The sequence below is a fragment of the Dipodomys ordii genome, unplaced genomic scaffold (genome assembly GCF_000151885.1).
Source record: "Dipodomys ordii isolate 6190 unplaced genomic scaffold, Dord_2.0 Scaffold27, whole genome shotgun sequence".
NCBI classification, from domain to species: Eukaryota; Metazoa; Chordata; class Mammalia; order Rodentia; family Heteromyidae; genus Dipodomys; species Dipodomys ordii.
Window position 1 is genome coordinate 11,051,506 of NW_012267243.1, and position 19,539 is coordinate 11,071,044.

Consider the following 19,539-nt stretch of genomic DNA (forward strand, 5'->3'; position numbering starts at 1 on the left):
AAGAGACTGAGATGCCTGTCCAGGCCCAGGCACCTACTGGACAATGGACTATTCATCTGTGCTGGGCCCAGGAGCCTTAGTGTCCTTCTGCCTACTTTAAGTGTGATGCCAACACACCTCTAATATCGAAACAGCTGTGGAATCTTCCTATGAATTGTTTTAGGGGGATTCTGTGTGAATAGATATACTATATAATATATATATTATATAATATATACATGCAATGACACCCCACTTGTCCACAGGGGATGTATCCCAAGACCCTCATGTATATGTGTGTATAATTTATATATATATATATTACACATATATGTTTATGTATAAATCATGTATAATATATAAATTACATACATTGAATATAAATAAATTATATGTGTTTTATATATGTACACACACTTTTATGTAATGTTCTACCCATATAGACGTTAGACATGATTGATATCTATAATAAAGTTTAATAGATAAATTAGGTACTGTAAGAATAAGTGATAGTAAAATAGAGCGATTAGGACACCTCTTACATTAGAAGGTGGGGGAAAGGATCACTGTACTTGCTGCTCCTACCCTTCTTGCGTGTCGACCCACAGGGTAACCTGCGCCACTCGAGGGAGGGAGACATGGCATTCGGCTACTAGAGCAGGACACATGCCCTGCCTCACAGTGGCCGTCCTCTGTCACCCGAGAGGACTGCTAGGTGGCCAGCAGGCAGGACCACATGAAGAAGCTGGACATAGGACTGGTCCACATTCCAGGCAGGACAGAGTGCGGATGTGAGGGAACATTCACTGCACCCTTCGGAACAGCGTGCAGTTTAAAACATGGGAATTGTTTATTCCTGACATTTTCTATTTAATATATTCAGACCATGGATAATTGAAACCTTGGAATGTGAAACTGCAAACAAAAGCGAAGCCAACATATGCATTTCCCATAAAAGAAGCCATCAGAAGGTCTAGCTCCCATGCTGGCTTGCGCTGAGGTATTAAGTGTTTGCCATCATGTAAGCTTCTTTCGGTTCACATCTTTAAAATGTTATGGTTGAAGCAAGCCCCTATTCAATAAAAGAGAGTATAGATTATCGTGACACTCACTGGCTTCGCTACAGCTAAAGACAATCTCCCTACAACGCAAATAGATTCCTGCAGAAATATTACAGACTGTTGACTCTAGCTGAGAACCTTCTGGGCGTGTCATGAGTCATTTGACTGTAAAGGTAGTAAAGATCCTAAGAATACAGGGCTAGGAACCAAAGCAATGAGATGTTACCTATCCAATCCCCAAAGTTCTTTTAGAGATAAGAAAGAAATAGGCCTCATTCACTCTGTAAGGATAACTTCCAGTCCTTGCTTGCTCAGTTTGTGTCCTTCCAGCCTTCAGCGGTTACTGAGTTTAAGAACAATGGAGAATCTTTACCTGAGACCCTGGGCTCAGATGCTTCCCGGGTTGATGGGATTGGTATGAAAAGATAGGTCTGAAGCTGCCAAACAAATAATGAACTCTAGGACTCATCCTCACCAGAAACGCTCACACTGCTGGATTTTCTTCCATGGTGATTGCATAATACAGGGCTTTTTACTGCTGCCTCTCTTCAGGGGAAAGAAAGCAAGAAAATGTCATGACCAGCAGGTGCAGTCAGTCGGAGCTGTTTTCTGGGGAAACTTCAGTGGCCGTGGCCAGCTAGAGAATGGATGACAAGTCTCTTGGACTTTCACTTCACTCTTCTTTGCTCTAGCTAACGTTTGGACTCTTTCACCTGCCCTTGATCCATCCCACTGTTACCTCCGACCCGGACAATCCTTCTCCATCAGTAAACACTGAGCTCAGGGGTCACCATATGCATGAAGGCTTCCCTGAGCGGCCCTGTTCTCTGGCCCGGGTGAGAATGGCTCCTCTGAGTTCCAGGGGTAATTTTTGACTCCTGTCCTCATACCACTTAACATCATGTATGATCCGTCACTCATGGGTGGCTCACCTCTTCCTTCTGGCTGTAGTTCTAAAACATGACAAGTATTAAAATGATATGAGGAAAAAATATCTAAATCTCAATCTTCTTTCTGCGTTGCAGATCAATGAAATCATTGTTTGGGGGATGACGTGAAGGGTAGAATCCAGGACTCATTATATAATGTTAAAGATTGCCACTTGAGGTCAGGTGCCGGTGGCTCACGCCTGTAATCCTAGCTACTCAGGAGGCTGAGATACGAGGATCGCAGTTCAAAGCCAGCCTGGGCAGGAAAGTCCATGAAACTCATCTCCAATAAACCACCAGAAAACCAGAAGTAGCTCTGTGGCTCAAGTGGTAGAGTGCTCGCCTTGAGCTGAGGGACAGCGTCCAGGCCCCGGGTTTAAGCCCCATGACAAAAAAAGAAAAAAAAAAGATTCCTACTTGATGCCAATGCAATCAGGGACAAGAATCACTGCACTAAGTGATAAATTATTTAGTTTATAGACTCAGTGCAAATGCCTATCTGATACTGAGATGTTGCTCAATAAAATAATTAATGCAATTCAGAGCACCAGTGGCTCATACCTGTATTCCTATCTACTCAAACCGAGAGGCTTATGGTTCAGTTCAAAGATGGTACCGACAGAAAAAAAATCTGTGGGATTCTATTTCCAATTAGCCCAGCAAAAAGCTGAGCAGGAAGCAATGTTCAAGTGGTAGAATGCCAGCCATGGACCAGTCAAGGCATCATTAAAAAACAAACAGGATTGAGACAATTAAAACTGAAATATCTTGGACTCTTACTGAGTGGCATTACATAGTAGTTTATTTTGGAATGCAAGCCATTGATGAGCAAAATATACCCAAATATAAGACAAATACGCACAAATATAAGCATTCACCCATTGATGTATAATGATTTGTAATTAGCAATGATTGGGAGGAAGCCATTGTGTTTTTCATAGATTCTTGGGACTGTCCTCCTGGCATTCTTAGTAGTTCACAGACCACACTAAAATGTTTCCACCACCATTTTAGAGCTCTGTTTGGATTTGGTTTTCTTTGGTGGAAAACTTCAGGAATTTATTGGAATTTTTCTTTTTTATACATTGAGATAGACTCTGCTCTTTTAAATGAAATGTTCAACTCAATAATTTTTACTATACTTGCAACCTGCTACTATCATATAATTCCAGAACACTTGTAATTTCCATCTTGTCACTACCATGACAATAAAGCAATGCACACCAATTGGCAGCGAGAACTCATCTTCTCTACACCACTGGATGATATGAACCAGTGAGCTACTTTCTATCTTGATGGACTTACTTACACTTTCAATAGTTATGTCAACGGAATCACATACCATGCGGATTTTTTTTTGTTTCTATCACCTTTCACTCAACATAGTAGTTTTGTTATTCATCTGTGTTGTAGCAAGAACCAGAATTTTTTTCTACCAATATTGGGGTTTGAGTTCAGGCTTTACCACTTTAGCCATGCCCTAACCCTTTTTGCTTTTGCTATGTTTCAGGAATTAAAATTAGCTGTACTTTGGCATGGATTGTTTGTTGAAGTGGGATCTCTGTGCTGGTAGTGAACTGTAGTCCTCCTGACCTCTGCCTCCTGACCTTCCAGATACCTGGGCTTACAGGCATGAGTCACAATGGTCAGCCTGCCTGCCTTCCCTCCCCCTCCCTCCCTCCCTCCTCTCCTTCCTTCCTTCCTTCCTTCCTTCCTTCCTTCCTTCCTTCCTTCCTTCCTTCCTTCCTTTCCTTTCCTTTCTCCCTTCCTTCCCTCTTTCCTTCCTTTCTCCCTCCCTCCCTTCCCTCTTTCCTTCCTTTCTCCCTCCCTCCCTTCCCTCTTTCCTTTCTTCCTTTCCCTCCTCTCTTTCTCTCTTCTCTCCCCCCCCTCATGTTTTTCAGGCTATCTTCAAACTTCTAAGCTCAAATGACCTTCCTACCTCAACATACTGAATAGGTGAAAGTATATAAATATGCCAATTGCAGATTATGCTACTAAGAAGATTTTTTTGTGCAAGTATTTGTACAGATACGTTTTGATGCTCTGAATTGCTATGATAGGTCATATCATAACTCTTCTACCTATGTTTTAAATGACCTTTTCAGGTATTTCTGAGACTCACTGAGGTTGACAGTCTCCAAGGCGCTGTACTGCACTCCAACCACCAGCAGTAAGAGGTGCAAAAGAAAACCTGTCAGGATATTCCATCTGTTCTGCTTCGCCAATGCCAAGGTAACAGGATAAATGACTAGCAAGGTCACATTACTGCAGATATCTTACAGAAAAAGAAAATCAGACTAGCTGGATCACTAAGAGCTCTGATACTTCCTTGAGCTTGCTTTGATTTTTCTGTGTTCTGAGAACGAGGATCTTATTAGATTAGGCCATTCTCTAGGAGCCCGAGTTTGGACTTGACAAATGTGATGGAAATTCTCCATTCTTCTGGCCAGTTAATCATTTTTGGACACTTTCCCTGAGGGTAGGCGTCTCCTCGCCATTGAGTCTTCCTCTTCTTAAAGTAGATCCTGATTCACCCGCTGCACCTGCACCATCAGTGCAGGCCCGCGACACCCGCATTAAGCTTGCAGCAGTCAGAAGCATTCAGGCCTGAATCCAGAACAGTTGCTGAGCCCACTCTACTCAGAGCAGGAATACCAGATTTGGAAGCAAAGGATCTGAGGTAGGGGAGGTATTCAGGTCTTGGCTCACAGGGACCAGTGGGCATCAGACAGAAAGCAGGAAGAGGCTCTGCTGGGAAATCGTGCTGTAGTTTCACCATTGCCAGGTCTGGCCTTCCTTCCTCCCAGGGAGCCTAGGTGTTACCTCTGACCTTGAATTCATACATGACCCTGACCACAGAATTCCACCTTAGGAGCCCATTGATGCTAATTTTAAAGCATATGCATGTCCCACATTTGCAAATTAGGTTCAGGGCCTTGGAAAATTGCTGCCGCCCGCTTTTGCAAAAGTCCTGATCATGGATAAGGATCATTGAACAAATACTTTTCATCTTTATATATACTTGTAAGTTTTAGAAGTCTCATGGATGCGACTTGAACCTTTGGTGATATTTACCCACACAGCAGTGTGTGGATCTCTAAGGTGCTCTTTCCAGAACACTAGCTCTGAATCCTGGTTTCTCTGCCAAGTCCACCACGTTCTTCGTTTCCATGGTGTGCTTCTATTTCTTCACAACCCTCCCACTCCACTGCTTTTCTGAAACATATCTAGGTATGTATAAGCAGCTTCAAAATACATTTTCTGAAACATATATAGGTATATAACAGCAGCTTTAAAATATATTGTCTAGTAGCATTATCTTAACATCAGTCCTGGATGGAAACTTTTGCGTCAAAACTTGCTTCTTTGAATGTGTGCTTCACATATATATGGTATATATTTAATAACGCCAGATCAAGCATATATATGTAATTAATGACTTAGACTAATTCTGTTTTACATTCTCCTATTTAAAAAGGCTCCTTACATTCTATTGGAGAACCTGTTTTTTGTTGTAGTTCTTGTTGCTGTTGAGGTTATTTTATTTTGTTTTTATACCAGCACTAGGGCTTGAACTCAGGGCCTGGGTGCTATTCTTTAGCTTTTTTCTGCTCCAGGCTGGTGCTCTACCACTTGAGTCACAGCTCTACTTCTGACTTTTGGGTGGTTCATTGGAGATTAATCTCATGGACTTTCCTGCCTAGGCTGACTTCAAAGTATGATCTATTGCTTCTTGAGTAGATAGGATTACCGGTGTGAGCTACTGCCACCTGGCCTTGTATTGGGGAATGTGGGTGCTCCTAAGAGGAGATTGTCTCTGTGATGCTGAGATTCTGTGAGTGTGGCTATCATGGAAGGATCCTCTACCCACCCCAGCACTGAGCAGCCCAGCTCTTGGGCCACCAGCCCTGGAATCTCTTCGAACCATGCACAGGAATGAAATCTAGCAGGAGAGAGGCAAGGTGTCACTTGATGGTCTCCTACTTTATCTTCATCAAGCTTACATTTATTCTGACCCATGGGGTTCACAGAAAATGACAAACATGTCAATGCTAAAGTTATATAAAGCTTGATTGTAACTGTGGGGCTGCTTGGGAGCTGGTGGGGAGAGGGAAGTAGAGAGGAGGATGGCATGTGAAGAACATTGGAATAGATTGTGTTAATGTGTGTGAATGGCACAAGGAATTTCACTAAAAGCTGTTGAACAGCAGAGGTAGACATAACGGGGGTGGGGTGGGAAGAGCAATGGAAGGGGTTCATCTGCCTAAAGTTATATCTATGCATATATGATAAACCATAACAACTATGTGAAAGCTGATTTATACAAGGCACAGTATACATACCTGCTACACAGACCTGGTACATATGTGTAGATCTGAAGTGGGGAGTAGAGACTTAAATCTGACCCCTCTTTCTATCTCTCTGTCTCTCTCCTTTCTTCCTTTCCTTTCCCTTCCTCCCTTCTTTCCTTCCTTTCTCCCTCTTTCTTTCTTCCCTTTTTTCCTTTTGCTCTTTCTTCCTTCCTCCCTCCTTCCCTCCCTCCCTCATTCCCTTCCTCTCTCTCTCCTCCCTTTCTTTTCTTTCTTTTTTCTTTCTTTCTTTTTCTTTTTCTTTTCTCTCTTTCTTTTTCTTCCTTTCTTCCTTTTCTTTCTCTCTCTTTCTTCCTCTCTCTTCCTTTCCTTCCTTCCTTCCCTCTCTCTCTCTCTCTCTCTCTCTTTCCTTCCTTTCTTTCTTCCTTTCTTTCTTATCTGGCTGGGGTTTGAACTCAGGGCCTTGTACCTTGTGCTACTTCAGCTGGGGTTTTACAACTTGAGTCATGCATCCCTGTTGGGTTTTTACTGGTTAATTGGAGATGAAGTCTCTCAGACTTTTCTTCTTAGGCTGGCTTTAAGCCTCAATTCTCTGGATCTCAGCCTCCTGAGTATCTAAGTTTTCAGGTGCAAGTCACAGCCACTATTCTTCATTTCTGAGGTATACCTGGTCTTTGGTAAAAACAAAGCCCTCCCGTTGCCATAATATTTACTCACGAGTAGTACAGAGAATTGTATTTTGAGGTTAGAAATGTCCAAGAAGATATAGTTGTGTGTGTGAGGGGGAACAAAACAAATCGTTTGCCACTCATAAACACTAATAAAAGCTCAAGCTCCTTAAGCAAAGCATGCCAATTATTTATCCTCAGTGTCACCTGAGGCAGCACAGGGCTGAAGTCATGCACAGAGGGTAGTAAGAGTCGAGCAGCATCACAGTTTTGTTAGAATCAGTTCTCAGAGGTGCCTGACCTGAGACTAACCTCCTTCTGTGGAGAAATCGTGCGGCGTCAGTTTCTCTGTCTGGCAGCACTGGGGTTTGAACTCCAGATCTTGTGCTGCTGGAAGGGTACCCTGCTCCTTGAACTACTCTCCAACCCTTTGCTTTTGTCATTAATGCCTCACCCCACCTGGCCCACAGCCCCCTCCATTCCCTCTGTAGCCAGGATGAGAAGACACCTGACACCAAGACCAGGTTTTGCTGACTGAGATGAGATCTCATGAACTTTGTGCCTAGGCTGGCCTTTGACCTCCAGCCTCCTGACCTCTATCTCCTGAGTAGCTAGGATTATAGGCATAATCCACTGTGCCCGGTCGTGAAGTCTAGACATATATCCTGAAATCCTTACCCAGAAGACCAAGTAAGCTCCCCAGGCCACATGGTTTTGGAAAAGTCATAGAATTGTCCTCCAAATTGTCACTGAGTCTCTTCCCACTAAATGTCGAACTATCCCAATGCACTAGAGATAGCATATTAATAAACATTTAACATGCCAGGTATTCAGTCTGAAATCCATCTCAATCCTGGATTTCCATCTAGTGAAACTTGTATCCACGACAATGATCTTAATGGAACACAGCAGCAGTTTTTCAAGGGTTAACTGTACCGAACTCTTTAATTACTTTGGCTACCTCCTGAGCCCTGTCTCTGGGGAGGGGAGTGTTCGACGCCTGGAAGAGTACTGGGGGGTGGGGGGGAGAGGGAGGGAGGAGGGGACATTCCCAGGGGCTCCAACTGGACATAACTTGTTTTTAATGCTTAAGGTAAACATCTCTCTGCATTCTCATTAGCAATTCCACAGAGCAGAGAAAGGCCTCCCATTCTCCTTTCTGCCTATCCCCTCTGCTGAACTTCCATTCTGACTGTTCACATTGTTCCTGCACCCACTCTCTCCTTCATGTGCCCTGAATTCTCCCCTACGCCGGGCCTGCAGCAAAATCTCTTTGGATCAGATGGGCCTCGGAGCTCTTGCTTCTCCTCTTAATCCTTCTTCTCAACCAGCATTTCCATGAGGACAGACAATCACAATTAATGACCCCAAAGCTGCCCATCCCATTAAGCCTGAAGCTTGTAAGGATCAGCAAAGATAGTTGAAGAATGAGCACTTAATATCTCTATCTTTTGGTTTTGCATTCCTTTGTCTCTTCCTGGGATTTGGAGACTTGTTGTGTCCTTTCTGTGAGAAGTTCAAGTCCTCTTTAGTTTCTGACAGCCATAACTCTTTAACAAAAAATATTTAGAAGGTGTGAAATTAGCATTTTACTGTCAAGATGCTGACTCAGACCTAAATAATGTGAGTATGTTGGCTCCCTGATCTGGTTACCCTCTTTTGAAAACAAAACAAAACACACTCATTTAAATGATGGTCTACACTGTTTATATGGTTGCTAATTTTTCTTACAGATTCCAGAATTCTGGTAATCTCTCCACTTTTAAAGGTTCAAGAGAACTCTCCCCAGGTCCCTTCTTCTCCCTGGAATCTCAGGTAAGGCTGAGATCAGCTCTTCATACATGGCGTTTTAAAGGGATGAGACTGGAAAACCATAGAATGATGTGTATATCAAACACCCCAAATGATAAACATTTATACAGAGAAGCAGTTACTGAAATTAACATTTAAAATCTGAAGCTGTTCTCTATCTGGCAGGGAGAGATTCACATCCTGGATGATTGTAGGAAACTAACATTAAAATACACTTGGTTAAAAAGTAAATCTTCAACCATCTGGAGTTCTCTCTGAACTTTGACTGTAGGTTCTTCCATTCTAGAACTCCTGGCTGAGAAGTATTGGAAGGCTAAATCAGACAAATGAGAGAGTAATAGACAGACAGCTTGAGTCTTGTCTTGAGGACTGAAATTTGGAAGGTAAAAGTAATCACATTGAGTTTTGTGGAAAGGCCGGTGTGCTCTGCATGCCTTTACCCTGCCCTGGCTTCCGACTAAAGGAGGCCTGAGTATCTCCACCTGGAGAAAGCTCCAGATGCAGCTACTCAACAAGGGATAGCAAAGAAACTTCAGCAAAGCCAGCTGCAGTCACCCAGCGCTGAGCACTGGGAATAGACATCATCGTCATTTCCACTTGGGACGTTTGTTTATGAGGTCAAGCAAGACTTGGGGGAGAAACAGGTAGGATGACATTCTCCAGGGGGGGACTGAGAAGGTAAAGGTGAGGAAAGAAAGCTGAAAAGGGCCGGCGTATGATCAAAATTATCCTGGAGCATCAAAAACAATCTTTCCCCTTGAGGCAACTCTTGGGCAGTAGTTTTCCATTCCGGGTGGCACTGGCACCTGCCGACAGCAATCAGCAAATCCTCACTCAAGCGAAGGTGAACAGAAACTACCCTGCTAATTCCTCCTCGCATGCCCTGGCAGATAGAGCGGACCATGCCCAGAAACCATGAAGAATTGCTTTGGCTCCACAGGGACGTGAACTTACTTTTGAAAAGAGTGAAGTCAGTGAGACTTACACTCCTACAATAGGATTCGGCACTGGGAAATACATGCTCGGTCATGGTTTAGATGAATGTCAAAGTACGTATTGCCAGTGAGGACTTAGGAAGGGCCGGACAGCAGCCTTGGTGGCCAAACAGTATTCTCATTAGTGAGGGTTGGTCTGGTCATTGGCAACACTAGTGTGTCTGTATCATGTCATTTAATCCTTGAAACAATGCTTCAGCAGTAAACTCTATGAGATGGTGCTACACAAACATTGACAATATCTCACAGAGACCCTTTCACAGAGACTTCTGTGCACGTTTACACTGAGCAACTTGTAAGCATGCTCACTAGTTTATTGTGGTTTGGTTTGGTTTTAAGCTCACCTTTATATATAACATTTATACCGGTGTTATGATAATCATCTAAAAAAATTTTTTTAGAAACATTCCCTCATTTAATCAGCATGATCATTCTATAGATTAGGTATATTTGTATCCTCACTTGGCAGTTGTGAAAATGAAGCTTCCCAGCAATAATAATAACTAATAAAACAACGATTTTAAAAACTCAAAAAAATGCACAGCCAAGAAACTAGAGAGCAGGGCTTGGAACTCGGGCAGTCTGCTCTGAATGTTCAGTTGATTCTCAAGCATGTTTAAAATGATTTCCCTCATGTGTTCACCTTTCTGGGGTGAGGAGTGAGCGTGTGGAGAGCGTGGGCCGTGGAGGGAGAGGTGGGAGGAGGAGGGTGGACATTTCTTTTCTCTTTTCTTTTCAGAACTTGCCAGTGACTCGACTAGACACCACTTTTATTGCTGTCGACATTTCCTGTTGTAGACGTTGCATCCCAGTGGACTTAAGTGAGGATGACTGCTAATCAGGGATTAGAAGATATCTAACATGGAACTTCTCAGTCTGCTTCTGTGAGGCTAGGGGAAGTGAAGAGATCAAAGTTTGTTTGTTTTTTATACTTAATCCTTGCCGTATTTTTTCAAATGGAACAACAAGAAAAATTACAAGCACACTCCATTTCCCGATCTAAGCTTACACTAAGGGTCTGCCTTTCTATCTAAGTGTCTGCCTCTTTTTTTGAGAATCTCTCCAAGTTTCAAATAAGTCAAACTGGAGAATAGCAACTTCTTCACACACTCTCATCAACTCAACTCCATGCAAGGAGAGAGAATGAACTTCTCCTGATACAGCTTTGAGCACGTGGGACCCCTCCGGCTGGCAGGGGTGTTGTCACTAAGAAAAGAGCCTGAGAATTGCCTCGGTGGATAGAAGATTGTGCTTGAGAAGAAAAAGGAAGCAGACAAACCTACGTGGAGGAAGTCGGTTCTCCATAACAGAGCTGTGAGCATGGGCGGTTCCTGTACGAGAGGCCACACACCCCTTGTACCTAAGTCCTTTGACTATAGGACTTCAAGTGTAAAGTAGATCCAGAAAGGCTGGGGACAGTACTATGTAGATGTGAAGAACCCCTATAAATCTGCTCAACTTTAGTGCTCAGCCACACCACCACAAGCCTTTGAAAGCTTTGAATGGGTCTATGGTATGGGTATGGGGTGGAGGGAATGAGAGGCCCATGGATTAGAGGCTAGTGACCCCAACTTTGGGACAGTAAAGTTCATGGGGTGGGGAAAAGAGCTTCTCACCCCACCAAATGAGTGATATGAAATATTCCGCCAACAATGACATGTGTGGTGGGGGAGGGGTCTGAGTTAGTTTTTATCATTTAAAAAAATGAAAAATTATTGTCGCTTGAATATAATAGAGCAAGATATTCAAACGTATATTATTGTACATTCTTTTTCTCAGAGCTTTTGACTATCTGGTACTTAATTGTATACATTTCAATCAAGTTTTACTTAGCTTAACAACAAGCCAGTTTGAGAGTCTAACTGTGAAGAACTACAGATCCCGGGTCAGCTGAATGACTTAAATATTAGTGTGGTAGAATCTGATCGTGGGTTATTCAAATCTATGTTTGCTTCTTCTTCCTGGTACACAGCTAGGCCAGCTTTCCCAAAATTCCTTGCCATGACTATGTCTTCATGACCAACTTTGAACCATAGAAATATGAGCAGAAGCACTCCGCCTTCGGATATATTCCTCTAGAAACTTCCAAACACATACAAGGATCATCTCTTCCTCTCTGGCCTCCTGGGATCTCCGAAGTGACCTTAGCTCCTATAGATTCAGTCTCATAAGCACCTTGTGTTTTTACAGAATAATGCTGAGTAACAGCGTTTCCCTGGACAAGAACATGTGTAATCAATTGGTACTTGGATGATCAAGAAAACAATCTTCTATTGTGTTCAGCTGCTGAAATTCTGAATTTGTTACAATAGTCAGCATTACCACACCAAACAAATCCAAGTACCAGAAACATGAGCAAAAAGCAAACTGACTTTCCTTTATCTACAACCACATATAGTCTTGGTTTCTTTCTTTTTTCTTTCTTTCTTTTTTTGAGGGAAAGCTGGGCGCTGTCCCTCAGCTCTTCAGCTCAAGGCTAGCGCTCTACCACTTGAGCTACAGCGCCACTTCTGGCTTATTTCTTTTTGCTTATGTGGTGCTGAGGACTCGAACCCAGGGCCTCACGCATGCAAGGCAAGCGCTCTACCACTGAGCCACCTTCCCAGCCCCTAGTCTTGGTTTCTGTAAAGAACATTTTCCAAACTGTGCTATGGGTAGATGGAGAAAACTGGATTTAAAATCCATGGTAAGATTTCTATTTCAACTACAATTAACACAAAGCATGTTTTTGAGTTGCCAACATTTGTAAATAAGGGGACTTCACACCAAGATGTAGATTTTCATCTTCTGAGAAAATTGGATGATATGGATAACTTGAACTTTATATTCCTTTTTTTATGTAAGTCAGCAGCTTCCACACTACAATGACTTATTCCAGCCTCCTTCCCTCTCTGCATTATGTACTTGGCTAAAGATAAGCTTGCCCACTGCATTATCATAAATAGCTGGGGATTAAAAATATGCACTGGCAGCTATACTATAATTATTATGAGGAAAGTTCCTTAACTATTTACAGGCTTCTTTTGCTGGGGATTACAAAAATAGCCATTTGAAATTTGTTACAATATTTGTCAGTCTGGTACTATTGATGAGATTTTTTTTTCTTTTCCCAATAAGTTTCTCAAAGTACGGAATAATGAAATCCAACAGAAAAGTCTCATTAATAATTAACTCACTGGAAAACAAATGGTAACCTTCTCTCCTTCCCTACATGAAGAATTATTAATCAAATAATTGTCTCTATTTTGATTTTGACTGTTAGTAAAAGTTATACTTCTGTTTCAACTGTACTAAATAGAAGTTATTTATATGCATATTCTCTCCTTTCTTGATATTGACATTTTATTTCAGTATATATGATCTCAATTAGTTATTAATGTACTTAAAAATTAAACTACTCTAGATGTGAATTTCTAATAAGCTGTCTCAAATCCTTTATGACATTAGAATAAATAAATATGCATAATTAAATTATATAAAAAACTAATTTTTTTTGGTCGGTTGTGGGGCTTGAACTCTGGGCTTGGGTACTGCCCCTGCGCGCTTCAGCTCAAGGTGAGCACTCTACCGCTTGAGCTACAGTGCCACTTCCTGTTTTCTAGTGGTTTATTGGGAGATAAGAGTCTCACAGACTTTCCTGCCAGGGCTGGCTTTGAACTGTAATCTTCAGCTCTTAGCCTCTTGCTTGAGTAGCTAGGATTTCAGGCAAGAGCCACTGGTGCCCAGCTTAAAAACTAATTTTTAAAAATAGAAAAGAGAAGGGCTAGCACGCTGCAACTTAAGCCACACCTCTACTTCCAGCATTTTTTTTTTTGCACTTAACTGTTAATAAGTGTCTTAGAACTTTCCTGCCTAAGCTGGCTTTGAGCTTTGATCCTCAGATCTCTGCCTCCTGAGAAGCTAGGGTTACAGGCATGAACCACTGGCACTAGATAAAAGCATCGATTCTGAAAGGAATCATCCTTAAGATAGTCTTAACTTAAATTTGTCTAATCTGAACAATTATTTTCAAATCCTTACAAATACACATGGTAAATATTTGTTTCATTCTGTGTAGCCTCTCAGCAGCAAAGTAATCAAGTAGGAGGAATGAAAATGCCAGGACAGCTTAGCTCTGTGGGTGGCTTGGCCTGGACGTCCCTGTGTGCACTAGGAGGAATTCTGATTGAAGCTGTGTGTTGTTCTTTTCTTTTCTGCATAAGCTGTGACTACGCACAGCAGTGAACAGGTTGAGATTTTAATCGTCAACATACCAGCAAATGATAACTCTGAAGTGTTAAGACTTGTGCCTCTTTTCCATTTCACAGGTATCAATGTAATGATGCAATAAAATGATTCAACATTTGAGCTGCAGATGAACAAATAAGAGCAAGCCCAGACACTAGGCTGGTAATTGTCATGTTAAGACAATGATTCTTTCAGACACTTTTCTTCCTTCACCTACAACAGGGGTTTTCCACAGCTGGATTTTCTTTCTCTTCCTCTCTTTTCCAATCCAGAAAGGCCACATCTCGCATCCCTTGGGAGTTCTGTCCGGCAGAACTGGAAAGGCTGACAAGTTTAGGAAGCACCGTTCTTCCCGGAAGTAATTTCCCCAGAGCTACCAAGTTCGCATCTATTTGGCTATGCCAACACAAATCGTTCCATGAACGCTGGACTAGAAACTGTATAGACACAGAGGGAGAGATGAAAATAGACTTGGTCTCCGCTGTGCAGGAACTCAGGTTTGGAAGAAGAGATGGCCACATCCCACTGTGTTGGCATGGGCCACGCAGGGGACAAGTGGCAAAGAGGTACAGAGACATGCTGGGTAAACACCAACACAGGAGAGATGACTTCTGGGTTGACTGGAAGGGAACATTGGCCGTCCTTGATCAAGAATCAGAAACGTTTAGCCGGGAGAACAGGAAAAAACAGTCAATGAGAGCGATAGACAAAGCCCTGTAGGAGAAGGATGCCACATGCGCGCCCCGTGGGTGGGTGGCCACAGAGAAGTAAATGAGATGACCTGGGAAAAGCAGACAGACTGGCCATGTCTAACTGCTCATCGGCCACAGCATCATGTTTGGCTCTCTCCACGCCAGCTGACCCTTGATGATGGTGCTGATTGGAGGGGCTGGGGGTCACTGAGGGCACCCCTAGGTTCAGGGCAGGTCTTTGTCTCTCCTCCATCCTCTCCTGCCCTCTAGACTGCACAGGGTGAGGAGTTGGAATGCCCCCCCGGCATGTACCATGCTCTCTCTCTCTCTCTCTCTCTCTTTCTCTCTCTCTCCTTCCCTCCCTCCTCCTCTCCTCTCCTTTATTCAACTCTATTAGCTGAGTTCTCTAAATTCTGGCACTTGACTTCAGTCATATCTAGTTCTTGACACAAAGTAGATACCTTGTTGAATGAATGGAGGAGTAGACGAGAGAACGTGGGTGGCTACAATGTTCGCAGCCCTGTACCTGATACAGTGCACACACACACACTACTGGCACTGGTCCGAGTGACCTAAGAGTCTACTGGGGATGGATATAGAAATGGATAGTGTCAACAAAATGTAGTATTTTGGGTACATCGAGCTCTGTTAAATTTAATAAGGCTACAATCTCCACACTGGAACTGGGGCCTTCACATTTGCTGGGTGGGGGCTTTATTACTTGAGCCACACCTCCAGCCCTTCTTGCTCTGATACTATTTGAGACAGGGTTTTGCTTCTGCCTGGGCTGGGCTGGACTGTGATCCTCCTGTAACTGGGCTGACAGTCACATACTACGGTGCCCAGCTTTTCCCGTCCAAGTAAATAAGGTCTCAGGAGAGTTTGGCATGGGCTCGCTTTAAACTGTAATCCTCATCTCTACTTCTAAGCAGCTAGGATGACAGCGGTGAGCCACTGGTGCCTGGCCTGTGATTTCTGTCTTAATTTTCAGCGTTCTGAGATCTCCCAGGAACATTTCAATCTCTTATCTCAGAAAACGTCATGTACAGTATTCTGTTCCCATGTCCTTGAGCCCTTAATCCCCTTTTCTCTGACACTCTAGTAGGTCACACGCTTCTGGTGACTCTCAACTTTTGCTTCTGCTTGATTTTCTGTGTCCACTTCAAATCTTTACTTTTTTTCTTTTCAGTTTTAGGGATCAAATCGTGCTATCTTATGCACGCACCACAGAGCCATAATACCACAATTCCTCACCTCAAATCATTACACACGGATTTTAACCACTTCTCGTTTTAGCCAGCAGGGCTCTGTGGTGATGGGACACATGGAGGAGAAAAGGAGATCAGAAGCCAAGCCTTCTGAAACTATTTGACACCTTAGGTGCTCACAGAGGCTGTAGTCTGGAGAGGCAGCAAGTTACAATAGCAAAATCAAGAGTTTCGATGTATGACAAGTGATCTAACCTATTGGAGATGCAGGGATTTTTTTTTCCACTCTGATGAATGAATGATGCTCATCTTATTTCATTTTCTTTTGAATCAATACTCTAAAAAAAGTACCTTCCATAATATAAGAAGACATACAGTTCATTCTCAATGCCTATTATGGGAAATACTGTTTTCATTCATGAATGCAAGCAAAACCTTGATGAAGACACTTGAATAAAGGACAACTGCAATAAAAAAAATATCTCAACAACCCACATACAAAGAACTCAGACAATCCCAGTCTGGATAAGCCAGGGACAGTGACAAGAAAGAAGCAAAGAATCTAGAAAAATTAGGCAAGGAGGAAGAGGACATCGTAGAAATCTCCCTCAAGCACCAGTGATATTCTGTTTTCCATTTGTTTATCATGAAAAGGTGATGGGGGTAACACGCGCTGTCCTCCAAATGTCCTCTGCTAGCACCCTCCTCTAAGCCATCTGTCATTACTTCTCTGACTACAGATGTTGTCTGTCACCTCAAGACCAGGCTGAGCAACAGGCAGGTGCAACAGAACTCTGAAGTAGCAAGGTGCATTTTGGTTAGACTACATCACAATGGGTGCCAGTTCGGGCGCAAGGCATGTTCAGTATTGGTTAAATGAATATACAAGGGCTCAAAAGATTTTGAATTTATTAAAAGAGTTACAAACTGTTCATGCTCATGGTAGGTTAGCTTTTCTCTAAATGAAAATGGGACCCCCCCCCCAAAATGTGACCCAGGTCAGTCTGTTTCCAGGATTTATTCTATTGCCACCTTTTCTGTGTCTTTCCTGGACTAGCCTCTGAGATCTGAGATGTATCTGGGGAACTTGGTGTTATCAAGACTGGTCCTTTAATCAAAGGTTGGTCTTTAATCAAATTCACCCCATAGTGGCCGAGACATACATAGAGGAGACAATTGAAAGGAAAACGTAACTTTTAAAACATTAGGTTGTGTCTGGGTGATTGATTTTAAAAGACTGAAGAGCCAGGTGCTGGTGGCTCACACCTGTAATCCCAAATATTCAAGAGGATGAGATTGGAGGATAGCAGCTCAGACCAAATCAGCTCAGACCAAAAACAAACAAACACACACACACTCCAGAAGACTCTTCTCTCCCATTAATCAGCTAAAATATGCAGAGGTGGAGCTGGGGCTCAAGTGGTAGACCAAAACTGTGCAGCAAGAGTAAGAGACCCTGAGTTTAAGTCCTGGTGTCAGCACCAGAGAGAGAGAGAAGGACACGCAGACAGACAGACAGAATGAATGAATACACAGTGCAGGAGATACTCATTAGTGATTCTTTGTGCAGACAGGCTGAAGTGTGAATGAATTGGTCAAAGTTCTAACTTGAGAAAGTACTTGCAGGAGAATGGATAATTAAGAACTTTGCTTTATGTGATCATTTGCCCCCAAGTTACCAGACTGAAGTAGAATGATTATGTATGAAATGTGCTACTCAAAGTGTGTCCAAAGATTAGAAGTTCTAGTATCACGTGCAGCCATCATCCCTAGATGTGAACATTCTCAGGCCCTGCTCTCAGCATACAGGAGACACAGGATTTGTTTTAGGAAATGACCCCATCTTCCAGCTACCAGTGCTTCAGAAGTTCTGCTCTAGACCTACTTTCTATGTGTCGCGTCTGTCTCTTCTCTCTACCACATGTACTCACTAAGTCAGCCCAGCATAGGTATGGTTAGACCATAAGATCTCAGGTTGGTCATTTTTACCATCATCAAAAATCTGAGGTTTATTTACAGAGATGCAGTTAAAAATAATGATTTTAGACTTGTAGGTAGCAGACAAGTCTCATTGATCTCATCTAGCAAGTCATTGTCTCTTTAGCAATAATATAAATAATGGGAAGAAAGAAAGGAGGGAAACACTTACATGGGCTTTAAGTTGCTCCTGGGAAGCTTTTACTTCAGCTTGCAGCTCCTCAATGCACTAAAAGGGAGAAACATTTAGGAACCAAATGCAGAGATTTTCCTTTTACATACTCCAAATGTTCCAGATATGAATGTGTGCTAGTTCTCAAATCTTGTGAATCTTAACTAGATGTGTTAGAAATCATGACTGCGAGATCATCTCTCCTATTCCTCGCCCCCTTCCATTCTTCAGAGGAGCCCAAAGGCAATAAAACACACAAATGTGTTAAGAACGAGGAAGCAGTCGGGAAGTGTTAGCTTGATGTGCTGACATTGGCACTATGTCCCTCCTTTTACACACATGTTGGTAGATACCTTCAACACAGAAACATAGCCATGTGCCTCCAAAGCAGATACAATCCCTTTGAGTCAGACAAGAAGAAAATTGATGTTATTCTATAGATAAAAATCTGCAGAGATTCATAATTTTGTATAAAATAATTGATAAAATTAGAAGCTAAACTTTATGATCCACTTGTCTTACTATATAGACATTGTTTGATTAGGTTCAACCTTGAAAACTAAAACAAAAAATACATGTTCAAAATATTTACAGTCAATACCATTTGCAAAATAGGTAGAGTAGACAACTACCTTTATTCAAAAGGGTGCATTATTCAAAAACTTCAAAAAAATTAAATATTTGCTATCAATATGCACCAGGAAATTAACAAATAACAAAGGCTGTATTTTTCTTTGTTTACATAAATATGAACTCCTCCCTCCCTTCCTTAATCCCTTCTTTCCTTTCCTCTCTCTCTCTCTCTCTTTCTTCTCCCTTCCCTCTCCCTTCTCCTTCCCTCTCTCTGTAGTGCTGGGATTGACCCATGGCCTTGTACATGGCTCCACCATTGAATTACACCCTCCCATTCATTAAATATTAATGTTCAACCCACCAGAAATTGCTCTGCAGGATTGTCAGTTAATGTACAGTTAGGCAACTTTTTTCTTTTTCTTTTGCTAGTCATGGGGCCTGAACTCTGGGCCTGGGCGCTGTCCCTCAGCTCTTCAGCTCAAGGATAGAGCACTACCACTTGAGTCTCAGCACCACTCCCAGCTTTTTCTGCTTATGTGGCACAGAGGAATAGAACTCAGGGCCTCATGTATGCAAGGCAAGCACTCTACCTTCCCAGCCCCGAGTTAGGTAACTTTTAAAGTGGTAAAGATGCTCTTTTTCCTCCAAAACATACCTACCTGGTCCTTCTTAAGTACCATTTCTTCATATGGCTCTTCTCTGGCTTCTTTCCGGTTTATAGTCTCTAGTTGTTTCTCTAGCCAGCACACTTGATCAAGCAGTTTTGCTTTAGTTTCTTCAGAGACTGCAAGCTAAAGATATGTTCTTCTAAGGGTGTGATGCCTTAAAAGCTCTTTTTAAAAGATCAACTTACAGATGTAAAGCAACCTCCTATTGATACCAATGAAGTATGGAAATCACTTCTAGAACTTTCCTCATACATGATGAGAAAGAAGA

General features: G+C 42.4%; 1 protein-coding gene across 1 annotated transcript in view; it reads right to left on the reverse strand.

The window, feature by feature from the left end:
* LOC105985125 overlaps nucleotides 1-19,539 on the reverse strand; it is a 148,934-nt gene that overhangs the window by 110,034 nt on the left and 19,361 nt on the right. Inside the window, exons 3-4 of the mRNA XM_013015531.1 lie at nucleotides 19,263-19,394; nucleotides 18,031-18,087 (exon numbers count right to left, since the gene is read on the reverse strand). Coding sequence (XP_012870985.1) covers nucleotides 18,031-18,087; nucleotides 19,263-19,394 — 189 coding nt within the window. The remainder of the gene's footprint in view (nucleotides 1-18,030; nucleotides 18,088-19,262; nucleotides 19,395-19,539) is intronic.